The 12,434-nt window shown below is 47.8% G+C and overlaps 1 protein-coding gene across 1 annotated transcript in view; it reads left to right on the top strand.

Moving 5' to 3' along the window:
* FRAS1 (Fraser extracellular matrix complex subunit 1) overlaps positions 1 to 12,434 on the top strand; it is a 94,800-nt gene that overhangs the window by 51,207 nt on the left and 31,159 nt on the right. Inside the window, exons 20-29 of the mRNA XM_027889196.1 lie at positions 1,901 to 2,053; positions 3,191 to 3,337; positions 6,213 to 6,359; positions 6,901 to 7,041; positions 7,125 to 7,268; positions 7,444 to 7,587; positions 8,011 to 8,269; positions 8,801 to 8,885; positions 10,507 to 10,833; positions 11,323 to 11,476. Coding sequence (XP_027744997.1) covers positions 1,901 to 2,053; positions 3,191 to 3,337; positions 6,213 to 6,359; positions 6,901 to 7,041; positions 7,125 to 7,268; positions 7,444 to 7,587; positions 8,011 to 8,269; positions 8,801 to 8,885; positions 10,507 to 10,833; positions 11,323 to 11,476 — 1,701 coding nt within the window. The remainder of the gene's footprint in view (positions 1 to 1,900; positions 2,054 to 3,190; positions 3,338 to 6,212; positions 6,360 to 6,900; positions 7,042 to 7,124; positions 7,269 to 7,443; positions 7,588 to 8,010; positions 8,270 to 8,800; positions 8,886 to 10,506; positions 10,834 to 11,322; positions 11,477 to 12,434) is intronic.

The following is a 12,434-nucleotide window of genomic DNA, read 5'->3' as shown; positions in this document are numbered from 1 at the left end:
TTGAACAACCTGTAATAGATACTTTCCATGTAGAAAGGGCACTGTTTTCTTGGTTTATTTGCTAGGAGAAAGCTAAAGAGGGCATGAAAGCCAAGTAATTCCAGAAATATGTGTAAGTAATTCCATTTTATTTAACAGTGAAAATTGCTGTATAGGAAGATCAGTGGTAGGGAAGGCGGTTGGGGTTATTTTTGTGTAGAGGTGAATTGACAAGGAGGAAATCAGAGCCAGCTGAAAGAGAAGCAGGAGAACATTTTGTTTGGACAGTGGGAGGCAATCTGAGAAACACAAGGAGGGAGGCATCGTGGCCTGAAGATTCCAGTTGGGGTATTGGAAGGAGCCTGAGGGAATTAACTAACTGTGTTACCCTGACCTGCAACCAAGGGGGGATGTGAAGCCTCCAAAAAGCCAAATCCCACAGGCAGTAACGTGCCTGCTGCCTGAGCTGGAGGCAGGATTGACAGGGAGAAGGCTGAAGCAGGAAACAAATAGAGCTGTGTGGTGTTACTGAGAAGCACAGAGAAAACACCCCCCTTCTGTTAGTCCTGGCTTCAAAGGGAGCCTGCTGCGAAAAATTGAAATCATCTTTTCCAAAACAAAGCACTTCAGTTCTTCCCTCACTCTCCCACTCGTTCCCCAATGTCCCTCAAATTCACCATGAGCGTCAGCTCTGGGTTTTCAGTTGGTGCTGTGTGCTCTTTGATCTCCGGGCTTGCAAAGGAACAAGAGACTGATGGGGCTGATTCATCCTAAAACAGTAACTGAGAAAACTCTTTCCATACACAGGAGCCAAAACAGAGGCTCTGAAGAGAAAACTCTGCTGCTGCAGCAGCAGCAGCACATGGTTTTGTAGATACTTGTATTTTAAATGTTAGTTTGGGAGACTCTAGTTATTTACAGCAGGTTTTTTGGACGCACTAAATTTTCTCTTGTCTCGTTTCTGTGCTGTTTTTATGGAACCTTTCGCCCACAGGCTGGGGTTAGACTCCAGTCACTGTTGCCTTCCTGCAGGTATGGATGCAGAATTCCTCCAGGCTCCAATGTGAGCCTGTCTTCAGCTTGTAAAATTAGATTGCCTGGCAATCTGTAGTACTGCTGTCACGAGAGACAAAAGACAGAAAGCTGAGCCTTCAGCGGAGACCTGACAAGAGGCCAGGTACTCAAATCAAGCCTCATTATTACATTTCTTTCAAGACGGTCGTCATTTCCTTTATAATTTTCTGAATTACCATAATGAGGATTAATTTGGCTTCCAGGTTGCCTTACACTGCACCTTTGTGCACACAAAAGGCTTGTTGTCAAACCTTCGGAAGCACCCGAGTTCAGGCGGGGGTCAGGAGACACGAGCGTGGTGCTGCTGGGGAAAGATGGGAAAGGGAAAAGCTTTTAAGGCCCTGTGATGCCGCTCTTGGCTTGGCTTTGAGGGCTGCAGTGGCCTCCTCAGGGGATGGATGGATGTCTCGTTTGTGTGGGAAAACTGGAGCAGGAGGACCAACAGGAGAAGGTCATACAGCTGTACAGGTTGTGCTCTTTGTTTTTTCCGCAGTGGGAGCAGAGGGAGGTGAATGCTGACAGCTTCCAGTGGAATTAAAGATGAACCTGTAGGCAGAGGCACCTAAAATCAGTGAAGGGTTTTGGGAAGTGAAGGACTTTGAGCTGGCTTTGTACCAAGCTTTCCCGAGCTCACTTAAGGATGGGGAAGAGGATGCTTTAACGAGGCGGGAGAGAGGCAAAGTGAAAATGTGATGCTCAGGAGGAACACAAGACGGGGATGAGGCAAGAGGGAAGGAATCCTCCTTGGCTGCAGGGATTTCTGGTCGCCTCTCTCTTGCAGACGTCTGGAATTGCAGTGGTTAGCACCTGATGTGCTCACGGGTCTGTTGTTCCCTGCTCCCTCTAGACTGCCACCCCCTGTGCCGGCAGTGCGTGGCCGACCTGCGGGACACGGGCAGCGTGTGCCTGCAGTGCCAGAACTCCCGTCACTTGCTCCTGGGGGATCGCTGCGTTCCCGACTGCCCGGCGGGACACTACGCCCAGAGCGGGGCCTGCAAACGTGAGTAGCTCCTGCAGGGGCCTCGACTGGCTGCAAGGAACCACCTGGGACATGTTCCACAAAACCGCTCCTACTCAGTAGAGAAGCTTTGCCCAGCTGGCGGGACACTGCACTGGGGGCAGAGCTCTTGCTGATAGGAATTTTTGGGGATATTTTGCAACCTGAGATGGAACATCGTCCGAGGTCTCTCACTGGGGGTTGCCTTACTCTGGGAACGGCCCAAAAGGTGATCGTTTGTAGCAGCCTCTGAAACAAAAAGCCAATTTAATTCGGCTGCGTGGGGGAAGCTGCACCGATGGCACATTTTATTTTATAACCTGTCCCTGCAGCTCCTCCGCTTTCTGTTGTTGATGTGGTTTCATGTTCCAGTCATTGTCTGAGCTGCTTTATGTTCCTTGGGACTCTTAGGAGGAAATAGGTTGCTTTTCTTGTTCTGTGGCTGACAGAGATCTGGTAAAGCCCAAAGCTGAGCACGGGGCATTGCAGTTTCAGAGAAAGTAATCAAGACAAGAAATCCAGGACATTAGGATTTAAGAGATAGATGCTCCCTTTGCAGGAAGTGGCATTTCCTCATCCAGTCTAACAACTGACGGGTAATATTTCAAAGCTTCTCTCCAGCATTCCAGGAGCTGTGTGTTTATTTACCTGGTTTTGACAGATGAGGTCTCAGAGCTGCATGAAATATCCTCCGTGTCACTTGATTGGAAAGGCCCCTGGGAGACAGATGTTGCCTTCCTGGGAATTTAGACCTGGGGATAACGTTTCTTCCCTTTGGTTTAAAGCCTTCATTTAAAAGGAGTTTTGCATTTTTCAGGCTCATGTCAGAGCTCACATGACGTGTCGTGCTGGCTTTTAAGATCCCCAGCGCGGCACAGTCACTTCTCTAATTCCTTTGCCCACTCTCACTCGTGATTAATTTGACCTGATAGGTGTAATGATGGCATCAATCTTTAGGTAAAGGCCTGTCAAGAAATAAAACAGACTAATAATTTTGTACTTACCCTCTCTGGAGAAATTAATAGGGTACACCAGCCTCATCCAGTGTGGTATTTTACATGACTTCAGTCAGGGTAAGAAGCTCAAGAGGTGAGCCTGCTTTTCCTTGAACAGAAACCCTTGTTTTTGCTGTCCCTGCAGGGTGTCACCCCTCCTGTAAAACCTGCACCGCAGAGGGTCCTTCTGCCTGTTCTTCCTGCAACTCCAGCCTGGTCCTGTCCCACACGGGCACGTGTGTGCCGAGCTGTTCCCCGGGGTACTACAGGGACGACAGGCACACCTGCACACGTGAGTGCTTCTCCCCAGCCATCTCCCCTTCCTCCTTTCCCGACATGTCTGTTCTTGTTCCTCTGCTTACCATTCCCTTTGCCTGGAAAAGCAAGATTTCAAGTGCCTAACACCCCGATGTGAGCTGACAGAGGTGATGGGCTGCCTCGGGAGCAGGGCCTGCAGCGGGGCTGAAATTTGGAAACAGTTGCAGTTTTGTTGTTGACCCCAAAGACAAGAGGATTTGGGTCCCACAGTGAAAACCCGCAGGAGAGTTTGTGCAGGATGGATTCTGGGCTTTGTGAAAACTTGGCAAGTTGAGACCAGTTTTAATCCATCCTTACGAAGGCAAACCCCTTCCCCACTGCACTACCTGCCACTGCACGCCATGGGAGCTGTACTGGAGCATTTATGTCCATTTTTCCCCACGTGAAACCCCAGCAGAAGCAAGGTGCAGCTTGGCAGGCTGAGCTGTGATACTGCTGCCTCCTAATGATCTGGTGGGATTGATCTGCTTTAAGTCCGCTTTTATTTTATCCTACTCCTGCCATCCCTTGTGAATCTCTTGGGGCCCCTCTTTTCCTTTATTATTCTATGTTCTCTCTGGCCCTGGGTTGTTCCTCCGTAATCACTGGGCTTGATGTTCCAAAATGCAAAATTATTTGGCCCGGAGACATAAAAAAATAGGAAAAAAAGCTGCTTGAATTGTCCCACTATAATACACACACCTAAAAATGAGTGAACACCTAAGTGGTTTGGTTGCTGTGAACATGAGCACTCAGAGGGGGGAAGTCCTGCATTACCCTGATTTAAATTCTCCTGATTCATGATAAAATGACTCTGTTGCACTGAGCACAGGTATCAGTGTCATCCCATCCAGACCCAGTTTTTTCACTGATGAGGTCCTGTAGGAGGAAACAGATGTGGTTGTCAGCTTTACCTGCCTTCTGGTGAAATAGATGGTTCTCCTGGAACTGTTATTTTCATCTGATCAGCAGGTTGGGAGACACCTCACATAAGTTCAAGGAAATAGCTGGAAAACTTTGTACCATTCTTCTGTTGATGGAAAAAACAAGGCTACTCAATAATAATGAAAAAAAGGAAGGTAATAAAAAATAGGAATTAAAAAGAAAGGCTTCTCACTGTCCTGGCTAGTTACCTAGAAGCTCTAGGAAACATTCACTGTTTTCTCCTGCAGTGTGGGTGCTCTGTGTTGCTAACTGCACCAGAATATCTCCCTTCCTAATTAACATACCCCTTTCTAATGAAACTCTCCTACTGACAGCTCCTGCCTCAGGACACCAGGGTACCCGTGGAATGTTCCTGAGGCCTGCACCCTTCCTGAATCTGCTTCAGGGGCTCAAATGCAAATAGATTTTTTTTTTTTTTTGCAAGCAAATTCAGCTTCTCTAATCTCCTTATTGCAAATGGCTTTTTAAGAAGTGTTTGTAATCCTTGGAGCAGGAGGCTCAAAGCCAAGCGCCTTGGATTTTTGTCATTCCAAGTGTCACTTGTGCCTTTTCAAGTGCTGCTGATAAGCCACCCAGATATAAACTGTCCCAGGCTGCTGGGAAACTGCCACTTGGAGGGAATGAAAATTGTTTAATCGGAGGTTGGCTGTTAGGCTGAGAAAATTGGGTCTCTCTCTTCAACGTTTATTTTAGTCTCATTGCACTTTTGAGGAACTTGGGGTTGGAATGAGGTTCAGGGAGATGCTGAGTGCACGTTTGGGCTCTGGGAGATATTTTTAAACTCAACAGCATCCTGGCCCAGGAACAGCACAAAGCTTAACAAGTCCTTCATGGGCTTAAAAGTGCAGAGAGGGAGTCGTGCTGATAAAACAAGCAGGCAGGATTGCTTTCAGATGCAGTTTTGGCTTACTGTTCTGGCATGCCTCCCCGGGTAACCTGATTTCTACGGATTTAGACCTCATGTGGAATGTTGTACAGTATTTTTAATAGTTGGTTCTTTGTAGCACTTAGAAATAGTGGGGTTTTTTCATGTATTCTTAAGTGAAGTGGAATCAGACTGGCATCAGAGCTACCAGATTCTTCAGGTACATGTTTTGCTGGAAATCCTTTGCACCTCTGTAAAACACAGACCTTCTGTGAGGTTTTAGATGAGCTAAAACAATTAACTCTTTTGAAGAACACTGGCGCCTTGCTTCAGTGAGAGCAGCGAAGGTATTTTCACATTTACTTTGGTATTTGGAGGTTTGTTGGTTATAAAACTGTGTCTTGAATTGACATGTCAGTATTTAGCACCTGAACTGTTAGTACAGTACCTCCTGAGAAGTTTGGTTCCTGGACATCAAAGAGATGAGTTGAAATACTCTGAACCTCTGGACTTTGATCCTAGATTAAGTAAATCCCTGAATTATTTTCTTTCCTGGCGTCTTTGTTGCTCCCTGCAGCTCCAGAGCTTCACACTGTGTGCAGATAAAAAGGTGGAAATGTTAAGAGAAACTAAATGGGCCTTTGGTCCCACCAAAGTTTGCTGCCTGGATTTGCAGCAGGCTGCTCTGCTCTCCAAAGTTTTGTGTCTCTGGGTAAAGAATTGTATGAAACACAGGTTGATTAAAGGAAGTAAGAAAAGCAGAGACAGGGAAAGCTCCTATTTGGGGATCTGGATTCAGGATCAGTGTTTTACCCTCCCCTGTCCAGAGGAGAATAAGCATTACTCTAAGAAGACATACCCGTCTTTTCCAAATGGAAGGAGGCTCTTTACATTTTGGGGGCTGTGAAAAGGAACATAACCAGCCCAAAGTCCAAAAATCTGCACACGTGTCTGTCAAAGAGGACAAGAGGAGTAGCGAGGCTGTTGGATAATGCCGTTTTTACTTGTGCAGTTGGCTGGTGCATCGGGAGTTTCACTGATTTTTCTTGTTTTTCCACAGCCTGCAGCAGCCAGTGCTGGAGCTGCGACTCCGCTGCCGGCTGTACTTCGTGCAGAGATCCAGCCAAGGTCCTGCTGTTTGGAGAGTGCCAGTACGAGAGCTGTGCTCAGCAGTATTACCTGGATTTTTCCAGCAAGACTTGCAGAGGTGAAAAATGCATTGCTACTTCCAAGAAAAAAAAAAAATTTAAAAATAAGTAATTAAAGTGCCTTGACTAAGAATCCGTTGCATGGCAGGTGGCCTGCTTTAGAAAGGGGGAAATTGTTCAGTGACAGGTTGCTTGCGAGGTGTTTGCAGGTTTTCTTCTCTGTTTTTGGGCAGCCTGCTGTCACATACTTGAGCCTTTCAGTGAAACGAGATTATTGCAAATCGCTCTCTTGTAAGTGATTCAGTAACTGAGCCAGCAAAGTTTGCAGGGGTCAGATCCAGCAATTCATTTAGTCACGGGTCAGCTGAGTCATGAGTGAGCTTGCCAGGAGAAGGCTCTTTTAGGGTGTCTGTCAGGCCTCCTGTGCTTACCTGCCTCTCTCTGTCTTATTAAGTCCTGCATCAGTGGATGGCTGCAGGAACAGCAGTTTGGAATGGTTTTAAAGACGCGTGGCTTGAGAGGTTTGCAGAGCTCCCCAGCAGAGTGTTCCATGATGGAATGAAGCGAGGAAAAGGTGAAGTGCCTTTTGTTTTCTTGCAGAGTGTGACTGGAGCTGTAACGCCTGCAAAGGCCCCCAGAGGACCGACTGCCTGCAGTGCATGGAGGGCCACGTCCTCCACGAAGGAGCTTGTGTGGAACAGTGCCCTGCGGCTTTCTACCGGGAATCAGACACGTGCCAGAGTGAGTTCTTCTGGAGTCTGGCATGTTCCCCTGCTTGCCTCCAAAGTGGTGTCGAGCTGAACTCTTTGCATGTGACTTTTTAGGGTGTGCCCCACCCTGCCTCCAGTGCCACGGAGCAGCAGACGAGTGCAGCCTCTGCCAAGCCCCGTTCTTCCTCCTGGACACTCGCTGTGTTCCCAGGTGTGGGGAGGGATACTATGCAGACCACGCAAAGCAGAAGTGCACAGGTAAGCGCAGGGAGCATGTTGTGGTGACAGTGGCGACCCTTCACTCTTTGCCCCTTACTTTGACTGTTTCTGACAGGTGGGTAAGACACAAATAGCAGTGTTTCTGTTCTGTGCACCAGTGGCTGCATTGGTTTTGCAAGTGTCTCAGTGGGGTTGTGCTTTCCATCTGCTTCAGCTTGTCCTCCCGGGTGCCTGGAGTGTGACAGTGACAGCCTGTGCCACCTCTGCGACAGCAGCGCGTTTCTGAAGGACCACACTTGTGTTTCTGCCTGTGGCCAGGGTTTCTATGGCAATACACGCACCAGAGAGTGTGAAGAAGGTGAGTGTCTCTCATGACAAAGTGACTGAGACAGCAGGTTTCCAGCAGATTTTAAGGCCAGAAGTGTTCACTCAGTCGCATTTTCAGAATTCACTTTTGAGCATTTTGCTGTTGAAAGTCAGCAGCTATTTTTCTCCAGTTTTTTGGTTTCGTAAGATGTGCACGTACGGGGTTTTCTAAATGAAGTTACGTGACTAAGTGTGGAGGCACATCTTTCCAGCAGCATCATTAATCGTCGGTGTAAAACAAACGACAAAACATCTTGGGGGAAATCTCTTCCTGCAACTGTAGTGAGAGACTGCAACTGTGGGCTTGGGCATTTGGCTGGGAGCCAGGTCCAACCCTTACACCCAGTAATGGTGGTGACAGGCACGCTGCCCGTGGTGATTCCTTCAGTAATACTTCTCCCTTGTTTCATTGCAGCCAGGGAACATCCCTCGAGCAGCACCCTCACCGTCGGGATCGGCGGGGTGACACCCCTGCACCTGTCGCTGCTGGGGGTGTGTGACGCAGGCGGTGGCACGGGCCAGCTCCTGTTCCACATGGACAGCATTCCCTCCAACGGCAGGCTGCTGATGGTGGTGGCTGGGCAGGAGGTGCTGCTGAGCCAGGGAGACCACTTCAGCTGCAGGGACGTGCAGGAGAGGAGGGTCCGCTTCGTGCACAGCACAGACAGACCCAGGTGAAACTTCTTGCTGGGCTTTTGCCTAAAAAAAAAAAGGAATGTGTCTTGAGAACGGGTCTTCCCTCCTTCCTTGGAAGCATTCCTGCAGAGAAACATGCCTCTCACTGCTGTTAATTCAACTACCAATTTACTTATGCTCTATCATGCTAAAACTGATGGTTAATCCTGGCAAGTGGGAGCTTCTGTTCTGAGGCCAGATAAGTGACTTTTTCCTTTTGCAGCAAAGAGCTGACATTTAGAATTGGCACTTTATCTTGGAGATGCCATCCGATGTGGATAACATTAGTTCAAGGGACATGAGGGTGTATTATTACAGAGCTAAAGGTATTTTATTACATTTTGTGACTGTTGTGAATCCTCAAGAAAAACTACTATAAAAACAGAACTGAAAAAACTTGAGTTAGAGCTTGTGTCACTGAGGCAGTAATTTTTGCTGAATATATAATATGTTTATCATTATAGAGTCCTGCAAAAGCACTTCATTAATTTATATTATCCTGTATTTTGGCTTGTTGGGGACTTTTTTAGGAAAGGAAAGTTTTCCTTGAAGGTCAGCGATCAACAGTCCTTCTCCGTCCCTGTGGTGATCAACATTGAAGCATTTTCAACACAGGTAAGGTAACTAAGCTTGGAGACAACCCTGAATTTTGTCCCATTTGGAGCCCTGGTTTCTTGCAGGGATAAACAGTGGAGCTGGGCAGAACTCGAGCCGGAGTTCAGGTCAGGCAAATCAGACTCGGCTCCAAGAGCCACATGGAAGGAGGGGACTTGGGGAAGCGACTGAAGAAGTTGGCCTGTGTCATTTTGCTTGTGCAGGGAGTTGCAGCTGTGCAATCACAGAGAAATTATCAGGGAGGGCTAAGGAGTCCCTGCCGCTCCAATTATCCTTTGGATCTGCGGATGCTCTAGTTCAGCCTCTTACTGCAGGGCAATTGAGCCATGATTGATCCCGATGGCAGGGCTGCTTTGACACTCAAGCTTAATGCTCTGTTCTAGGACAGTTGGGAATTAAATCAGCGTGAGCTGTTTAAAGTGTGTCTCTTAAACTGCTCCCCACTTCTGGGCACGCTGATGGTACTGCCAAGTGCCCGTGTCTTGTTTTATGGTTATTTAAAGTCTGTGGAACGGTATCGTGGAGGGGCCTCACCCCAGAGGTGCCACAGGCACCTTAACAGGGTCCAGGTCTCCAAGGAGACTTTGCAGCTTGAACTCAAACTGCTTGAGACTTTGCAGCTTTTTCCAGAGTGGAGAGCTCTAGCTCTAGAATTTGTGGCTACTTGACGTATTCTTACAAATAAAGAGACTTTAAAGTGCATCCTCAGAGAGGCACTAAATGGCTTGATAAGAACTCTTTTAGTGCTGACTCCTTCCTGCCCACAAGCCTGGCTCAGCCTCCATCCCCACAATGAGTAATTTATATTCCATATTAGTTGTTCCCATCATTTCTGGAAATTAAAAGCGTTCTGGTTTGTCCTTTAGTGTAAGACAAGCTGTGGATTTGGATCCTGCCGTGTGTATATTGATTCTGGCTGGCACTGAGGTCCTGGCTCAGTCTAATTCCTGTTTACCCCAGTAGGACGTTCACCTAAGTAAGAGCTGCAGTGGCTGTCCCAGAATACAGAAGTGAGGTTTAATGGTAGGAATTTTGCCTGTCGATCCCTAATAACCCTCAGAAGTCGTGCACAGGTGATGTGGCAGCAGGAATGTTCCCAGGGCTTTGACTTTGTCTCTGCGGGATCTCCTCCCTCCCAAGGCAGCGCATTCCCAGTGGCAAAAGATGTGGGTTGGGATCAATAGACACTGCAGATTGAAACTTTCTCGACAACTATAAAGTAAAGAACTAATTTAAACCAGCAGAAACGTGGGTTCTAGCTGATCTTTGGTGTAGGTTGAATAAGGCTGTGGGGAATCTTAGAAATTAAATAACTGCTGATGCTGATGACACCCAGTCAGATGCTTTCTGTGTAAATATCCTAAGTTTTTTCCTTTCCTGAGCTTGCTGTGGCATGAGAATCTTCTTTTAATGTGACTAATTCAGTCTAAATGCTAAATATTCTTAGATCTGCCCACAGGGGAGAAAGGTGTGGAGACTGATTCTCTGCTTGTTAGAAATAGGAGATTTCCAGGGATGAAGCGAGCTGGTTTCCTTAACCCCAAACTTTTCATTCCAGATTTCGATCATGATCCAATCTCCAAGGCTTAGCAACCACCTCAGAGCTGCTCTTGTGTTTCAGGCCCCGTCTGTGATCAGAAACGAGCCCCTCCTCGTCGGCAGAGGGGAAAGCGGGACCATAACAGAGCTGTTGCTCGGTGTGAGGGACAGTGACAATCCTCAGGACGTTGTGCTGATGGTCGTGGAGCCTCCTCGTCACGGGCAGCTGCTCAGAGCTCCGGGGGACTCGGCATCTTCCGTGCACACATTCCACCTGGCTGAGCTGGCGGGGGGCCGGCTGCGTTACGCTCACGATGGCTCTGCCTCCCGGGATGATGCCGTGCTCCTGCAGGTGAACGATGGGTTCCACTTCCAGAACATCCTGTTCCACATCATGATTGCTCCCCAGGTATGTGCTGGGACAGAAACCCTGGCAGGCAGATTAAAGGTCTGAAACTGCTACTGCGTCCGGCCCTGACATCCACATTTCGAGTACCTTGAATTAATATGGGATAAAGATTTGGGGAGAAAAAGCGCCACAGGAATAATTTGAAGGCTAGAAAACCCACGAAGGAGCAAAAGATTTTGGTGGATGCTCAGAGAGAATGAGGGGGGTGATAGAGGACAAAATTCTGGAGGGAGGCTCAGGCCAGGAAGGTTTAGGATCGGCGACAGGAAATTAGGAATCAGAGGACAAGGTCAGTTCTACAGGCTGAGATTTGGGTCTGAGGGATGCAGGTGAAGGGTGCACAACCACCGCTGGAAGCAGACAACCAGGGTGGGATGCATAAAGAAATTCCAGAATACTCTTGATCCTTTTCCCTTGAAAACCTGTTTCTGTCCGGGCAGTGTTACTGACGTTCCAATAAGCCTTTTCCTGCTGTCCCCTTGCCCACAGGGTGACAGGAGCCCTCGGCTGGTGACAAATTCCCTGGTGTGGGTGCCCCAGGGTGGCATGCTCCAGATCTCCAAGACCATCCTGCACGCCGAGCTCCCCGGTGCCCGGGACTCCGACATCACCTACACCATCACCAAGGACCAGCCCAGGCATGGTAAGGATCTTTGGAATTCTCTTGTCAAAGAGCAGCTTTCCATCCCACTTCCATGGTGTTTTGTCCACATCCAATAGAATTTTGGGGAATGTTTCTGTATAATACTACACTGGGTAAGTGCTGCTAAACTCATCTTTTTCCACTTCAAACGGGAGTGAAAAGTAACAAAGCACTTTTGCCCTGCCTGGTCATCTGATCCTGTCATTTCTCCAGTGGGAGTGAAATCCTGGTGGATTTACAGCCCTGAGACAGCAGAATCTTACTGCCAAAAGATACTTTTCTACAAGGAATGCCTAGTTTAAGAGGAGCACAGGGTAATGTCCGTCTCTAGAAACTGCTGAGCAAAAGTTTACCTCAAAGAATTCCCTGAATTCCATGGCATTTGATTTAATTTGTACCGATGGAGGGGGCTGCCGGCTCAAACAGGAATTGGTGACATTTGCATCTGTAGATAATTCTTGTCCCCAAATTCCTTAGGGGAGGCTCTGAGCTCACCTCTCAGAGCAGTGACTTCCTCCAGCAACCCTGTGCTTAGAAAGTGTCTTCTGGGAACAGGCTAAGGAGGAGCATGGAAGGTTCTGGGATTTGTGGCTGAGCAATAAATGGAGGGAAACTGGCTGGAACAGAGAAGGCATCCACCTATGTGGAGGGAAAGGCAATACGGAGAGAAAAGAAAAATGTTCTTTTCTTCACTAAAACCATGACTTTAAATAGCATATTTTGCATTTCTAAGAAATGATACCACATTTAATTTGCTGAGCCCGAGAAAATTAGGGGGTCCCTCCAGCAACATCCCTGGGGGGTTTTTTTTGCCTTTTGCTGTGAGGCCAGGCTGTTTTCCATAACAGCTGCCAGCACCTGATGGAAACAGAGATTATGTGAGTTCTGCAGGTTAGAAGAGAAGTAATTCATTTGTATTCCCCCTTCAGTTTTCTGCAGATGAAGCTCTGCCTTCTCA

Source organism: Empidonax traillii, unplaced genomic scaffold, assembly GCF_003031625.1.
Source record: "Empidonax traillii isolate 1590-97213 ecotype Southwest subspecies unplaced genomic scaffold, ASM303162v1 scaffold255:size705445, whole genome shotgun sequence".
Taxonomy (NCBI): domain Eukaryota; kingdom Metazoa; phylum Chordata; class Aves; order Passeriformes; family Tyrannidae; genus Empidonax; species Empidonax traillii.
This window is presented reverse-complemented; position numbering and strand designations above follow the sequence as displayed.